This window comes from Canis aureus, chromosome 14 (genome assembly GCF_053574225.1).
Source record: "Canis aureus isolate CA01 chromosome 14, VMU_Caureus_v.1.0, whole genome shotgun sequence".
Lineage (NCBI taxonomy): Eukaryota > Metazoa > Chordata > Mammalia > Carnivora > Canidae > Canis > Canis aureus.
Window position 1 is genome coordinate 66,067,337 of NC_135624.1, and position 6,234 is coordinate 66,073,570.

Below are 6,234 nucleotides of genomic sequence, written 5' to 3' on the forward strand. Positions count from 1 at the left end.
TGGGCGGCTGCAACGCGCAGCTCATTCACTCACCTGGGCTGCCCGGAGTCTGGTTTCTGGACACCTGCGCCTGGACCAGAGGTCATGCCCGTCTGCACCCACCACCCCTTCCCGTCGAAACCCGCGCCTCCCAGGGGGCCCGAATCCAACCTGGACGATTACACTTAACCCATCTGTACCCACTGTTGACTTAGTGAGTCTCTAGGACTCCCGGTGGAAGGAAACACGGGAAGAAGTGTCGGGTTCAAAGACTGGGATTCCTACTTAGGAGATAGAGACCTGTCCTCGTTGCTAGAGGAAGGGGGGCCGTCGCGGAAGGTCCGGTACTAAATGGCACCGGATTTTGAGCGTGATTTGGCGGTTCCCGCTTCATCCGCAGGACAAGGGGCGCTTCGCCGCAGGTACCCATTTTCTGGGGACCAGGTGCTGCTTTGTCCAGGGATAGACCAGAAGGGGTGGATCCCGGGAGCCTGTCGGGCCAGCCCCTCTGCAGCTTCGGGCTGGGGCCCGTCCCGTGTTTCATTGATCCAATCTGAACCCCTCATGCATTTGGAAAAGAAGGTCTCCCGGGACTTTGGGGGGGGGGGGTGAGGGCTCCAACATTGCAGAGGGAAGAAGGGAATTCAGCAGAATTCAGAAAAGGGGGTCGTGTTGAAATCATCCCTGGAAGGCACTTTGGACGCGGAGCCCTGTTCCCGCCAAAGGGAAGCCACAACCGGGACGGTCTACGCGTGACTTGAAAATGCACAAGACAAGCGGGTTGGAACCCAAGCGGCGGGCTGCATCGCGGCAGCGTTCGTTTCGGGCACAGGGAACGGGCAGAACGAAGTGTCGAGAAACACTGTACACGGGTAGGGTAGAGGACGGGCGGGACAGCGAGGCAAAGTCTGCTCCCCGCCGGCCTTCATCCCCCGCAACTGGGAGCCGCCCGGCCGGAGTCTGGAGCTGCGGTGCCTGCGTGGTCGGGGCTCCGGAGGGGGGAGGTGGCTCCGCGGCGGGGCCTGCCCTCCCCTCCCCTGCCCTCCCCTCCCCTGCCCCTGCCCCTGCCCCTGCCCCTGCCCCTGCCCCCCCTCCCCTGCCCCTCCCCTGCCCCTCCCCTGCCCTCCCCTGCCCTTGCCCCTGCCCCTGCCCTCCCCTCCCCTGCTCCTCCCCGGCCCCTGCCCCTTCCCCTGCCCTCCCCTGCCCTCCCCTTCCGGACCCGGGAATCCCCGTCCCCCGCCGGCCGCGGATAAAAGGGCTTCCCCGGCTCCGGGAGCCCCAGAGGCCGCGCCGCCCGCCCCGGCTCCCCGGCTCCCCGACCCCCCGGCCCCCGGCTCCCGCGCCGCCCGCCCCTCCGAGCGAGCCCATGGCCCCCGCCGCGCCCCGCGCCCCCCGCGCCCCCCGCGCCCCCCGGCCCCTCGGCGCCGCGCGGCTGCTGCTGCTCCTGCTCCTGCTCCTGCTCCTGGGCCCCGCCGGCCGCCGCGCCGCAGGTGAGACTCCGCGCCCCGGGGCCACGGGCGGGACGCGGGCCGGTGGGCGCCCCCGGGGCCAGCGCGCCCACCCAGGCTGCTCCCCGTCCCCGCAGGCGCGCCCGTGGTCGCCGAGCTGCGCTGCCAGTGCTTGCAGACCCTGCAGGGCATCCACCTCAGGAACATCCAGAACGTCCAGGTGACGCCCTCGGGCCCCCACTGCGCCCGAACCGAGGTCGTGTAAGTGACGCCCCGCCGCCCGCCGCCCGCCGCCCGCGGCCCCAGCCCAGCCCCAGCTCCTGCCCCGGCCCCATCCCCAGCTCCTGCCCCAGCTCCTGCCCCAGCCCCAACCCCCAGCCCCAGCCCCAGCCCCCTGCCCCAGCCCCAGCCCCCTGCCCCAGCTCAGCCCCAGCTCCAACCCCAGCCCCAGCCCCTGCCCCAGCCCCAGCCCCTGCCCCACCCCCAGCTCCTGCCCCAGCCCCAGCCCCAGCTCCTGCCCCGGCCCCAGCCCCAGCTCCTGCCCCGGCCCCAGCCCCAGCCCCAGCCCCAGCCCCAGCCCCAGCTCCTGCCCCAGCCCCAGCCCCCTGCCCCAGCTCAGCCCCAGCCCCTGCCCCAGCCCCAGCTCCAACCCCAGCCCCAGCCCCAGCTCCAACCCCCAGCCCCAGCCCCTGCCCCAGCCCCAGCCCCTGCCCCACCCCCAGCTCCTGCTCCAGCCCCAGCCCCCAGCCCCTGCCCCAGCCCCAGCCCCAGCCCCCAGCCCCGCCTCCTGCCCACCGGGACGCTGCCCTCCCTCCGCAGAGCCACTCTCAAGGACGGACGGGAGGTGTGTCTCAACCCCGAGGCCCCGCTGGTCAAGAGAATGATCCAGAAGATGCTGAGCAAGTGAGTTGTGCCTTTCATCCGCGCCTGGGACTAGCGCTGCTGGTCACAGACACCTGCAGGGCATTTGTAAACCCAGGGTTTAGCTGAAGGACTGGAAAGGGGTATTAGTTCAGTTAAATTTGCTGCTAAGATCATTCATCTGTTCAGGTGCCAGATCCCAGTGCCCTCCATCCCCATGCAAATGAGTGTGGGTAAACCTGCTTTCATTAAAATTCTTACTGATATTGGTCAGTTATATTAAAAAGCTTTCCACCTGTTAAACACAGGCATCCACCGCCCCTCCCCCTCCCCAGCCCCAGTTCCTTCTGGGCTAAACATCTGAAAAGCAGAACCTTTGGTTTTCTGCAACATTGGCCCTAGAGCTTAGAGGTGAAGAGCAGCTACTTTGTAGTGACATCGCACTGGGAACCGATCTGAATTAGGCATCTAACTCAAGGATGATTATCATCATCATCATCATCATCATCATCATCATCATCATCATCTAAAGCTTCCCCAAGCCCAGTAGAACAGAGAAAACAATAGGAGCTAGTACATGGGGTTGCTTTGAGGCTGAAATGAGACTTAGGGTGACAGAGACACACATTCTGCCTGTGGGTAGCCGCTAATCCAGTGGGGACCACAGGCCCCCTGCATTCCCAGATAAAAGCACCCAGGAGCTTAGAGGTCTCTGCTACACAGCATAAGGAGTAGCCCTTTGATGCTAGGCTGGGGAAACTAGATTCAGAAAACTCTGGAACCTTGGGGTCAGGACAGGAGAAGAGTGCAGTGCAGGCAGCTTCCCTGAGCAGCTACTAAGGATGACATTTTTCTCATCATTGGGCAGCTCCAACTAACCAGAGGAAGGAGGAAGCTGATGGGTGGCTGTACCTGAGTCAGGCCCTGCCCTTAAAGGAATCAAAGAGGAAAAGTGGAATCTTCGGCTCCCAGTGCCATCTGAATTGGGCTGCATATGTTTGAGCATCTCCTAGGAGAGTTCTGCTATGTATTTATTTATTTATTTATCTGTTGGTAGGTTGGTTTCCAAGGGTTTCTGTGTTAACATTTTACATATGAAATAGTGAGGGTGTAATTGAATCCATTTGTGCACCATACCGTTATTTTTTATTATTTTACGTTAAACCCAACCTAGTTCAATCCTGATGCTTATTTAATTTGAAGGTAGAAGGTTTGCAAATATTCTCCAGTTATTAAATGAATACTTGTGAGGGGCCCACAGCATGCCAGCCACTGTGACTGAAGCTGGGGAGAGGGGTTCAAGCAAATAGAGAGTGAGGTCATCGTGAGGTTGGGGAATATATGTATACCTCTATTTTTATGATTGTTTAAAAGAGTGTCAGCTATTATTTATAGAAATAATTTCACAGCATGTGGTCAACATTTCTCCTGTTGAAGCTTTAGGAACTACAGTGTTCTAAATATCCTTTGGACATTCTATGTCTTTCTTGTAAGGCACAATGCCTTATTTAGTGTTGATTATGCATTATTTCTGCATATCTTACAACAGAGAGGTTGAAACATTTATTGTTGTTTTTACAAAGAACTTGAAAATAAAGTATTTCAATGTAAAAAAAATGCTTGTTTCATTTAGGGGGAAAAGGCTATCTTTACTCATAATCTGATGATGTACACCAATATTTCTCGACTTTTTAAAGACATTTTTTTAAATGGGCATCCAGTTTGCTACACAGAGAAATGAACTATAATTTATGCTTAACTTATCTGGTGGTAGCTTACTCCTCTTGAGTTTCACGTACCCAAGAATGTGCTTTTCCAAAGTGTGGGCTTCCCTCTGCCCCTCGGTGTGAGTCACTGATATATATCGCTGGCTTTTATAAGGAGCTCCTTTCCACCCTATCACTCAGTTTTCTCTCGTCAAAAACATTTACATTCTTATAACAATCTTGACAAGGACTCTCATCGTGTTGCTTTGCTAAATGACTTTTCAAACAATTATCGACAATTTAAAGAAGCTGACAGTGAAGTGGTAAAGTGGGTTTTTTCTTCAAAGTTCAAATAATTTGCATCACCAATAGAAACACAGTGAATGGCTGAGTACTTCACCTATGAAAGATCTGACATTGGATTCAGTACTCTAACCTTCATTTATAAGTAACTACCTCTAGGTTTAATGTCATTCCAACTCTTTATATCAATTTGTCAAATAGAATAGTTTTAAGATTTGAATGCATTAGTTCCCATCCCTCTTGGTGCAAGTCTTAGAGAACTGGATGGATTGTGTAGCCTGAGAAAGTCTCTGGAACTTGGTTTTCAATACCGCCCCAGGATGATATCAACACAGATTTTCAGGACAGAAAAAAAAAATGTGTTTATAAAGAGAGGAAAGCTCCCTATAATCTGAAACTAGGCTCCAAACCTGAAAACAAAGAATATTTGTGGATGTGTGGAGTGTGTTTGTCTCTGAGTCAGGACTCATTAAGGAAATCCTGAGCCTTAGGTAAAAGCCTCCTCTCAAAACTTGAGATCAGATTCTGGTTTGCCCAAATAGCTGGGTAAATAAGGACTCCAAGTAGGGAGAAGCAACCTTTGTGGGCCTTTTTTCATAAAGTTAAAAATGGTAACCTCTTTATAACTCCAATGTTATTAGTTATCAATGAGATAAGAAGGAGGAAAATTTGTGAATGGTACAGAAGGAAATAAATGCAAGCCATTCTAGAAGCTCCACAAATGCTAGCATTCACTCCCCAACCCCAAGTCAAGGGACATTGGAAGTTCTTTCCAAGTGGAACCCCCAAGGGCTCAATAAAGCCCTTACACCTAAGACCAGTCCTTACATTCAAACACTGGCTAGAGCTTGCTCCACTGGCCACTGAGTTCTTGTCAACATGGAACATGCAACAAAAAAGGAGAAAGGAGATGTTCTGTTCATATGGTGGTTAAGGACATGGGTTTCAAAGAACTGGATAGACGGTGGATAAATTCCAGCTCTATCTCTTGCTGACTGTGTGTTCTTGGGCACTTTTCTTGACATCACCCACCCTCATTTCCCCTGTTATAGAATGGAGACAATAACATAATACACTTTCTGAAATTTTTACAGGGATTAAACATTGTCAGTACCTCCAGAAATCTGCCACTGGTCCTTAAGCCAGTTCCATGGATCCTGTCTCAGTGTCTGTCCTGGATCAAGTGGATATGTACTATGTTTTTTCACACCACATTGCCCTGAGACTTGAGAGTACAAGGCAGCCTCTCATTGAGAGTATTATGGCAGGAAATGGGACACACGGGTGTGTGAGGTGGTGGTCATGAAGTGAAGTAGGGAACGAATATTGGGTGACACCGCACAACTCCCAAGGCCATCAGCTACAAGTAGCAGTGGCAACACTGACTAAAGTCTCTTGAGCAAATGTTACCAAAGTGCTAAATCCAAAAAGGGGGAAATGCTATTGAGATGTTCTTTCAGAATTTCCAGACGTAACAGGAAAGACACTGGGGGGACGGTAGAGGTGGCAAACCTGCAATAGCGTAATGGGGGTCAGTCCAGAATAGCAGATGATACTGTTTCTCTTTTTTTCCTGACTTACCCACACAAATAATAAGGGGAAGGAAGGTTTTATGCCATCTTTACCATTGGTGCTCCACTCTGTGTCTCCTTCACTTACCAATGACTTCCATAGTTGCAATGGGCAGCATCCTTGCTTGCTGACAGCTTCCCAGCTCAAGCTTCCCTATCCTTCTGATCCTCTTCCTGAGGGCTCTCTCCACTTGGACATGGGGAGGAGGGTACGGCAAAGAGAGTTTGCTCAGCTCAGAGGCAGGATGGCCTCTGGTTTAATGGCCTCTGATTTAATGACCTCAGGCTGCCCTCCCTGAGGGATAGGAATTAGAGGATAAATATTCTATTTTCCAGTCCCTTGGTTGGACAATTCTAGAAGTTACA

General features: G+C 53.3%; 1 protein-coding gene across 1 annotated transcript; it reads left to right on the forward strand.

Moving 5' to 3' along the window:
• Nucleotides 1-1,345: 1,345 nt before the first annotated feature.
• LOC144283043 (permeability factor 2-like) lies at nt 1,346-3,905 on the forward strand. The gene is made up of 4 exons (XM_077846668.1): nt 1,346-1,469; nt 1,565-1,688; nt 2,247-2,330; nt 3,157-3,905. The coding sequence occupies exons 1-4, from the start codon at nt 1,346-1,348 to the stop codon at nt 3,164-3,166; spliced, it is 342 nt and encodes a 113-aa protein (XP_077702794.1). The 3' UTR covers nt 3,167-3,905.
• Nucleotides 3,906-6,234: the final 2,329 nt, after the last annotated feature.

Bases quoted from the DNA above. Each gene is read 5' to 3' on its own strand.
- LOC144283043 (XM_077846668.1), top strand. From the start codon at position 1,346: ATGGCCCCCGCCGCGCCCCGCGCCCCCCGCGCCCCCCGCGCCCCCCGG. The intron at 1,470-1,564 runs GTGAGACTCCGC...CCGTCCCCGCAG, and splicing joins CGCCGGCCGCCGCGCCGCAG to GCGCGCCCGTGGTCGCCGAG. The intron at 1,689-2,246 runs GTAAGTGACGCC...CTCCCTCCGCAG, and splicing joins TGCGCCCGAACCGAGGTCGT to AGCCACTCTCAAGGACGGAC.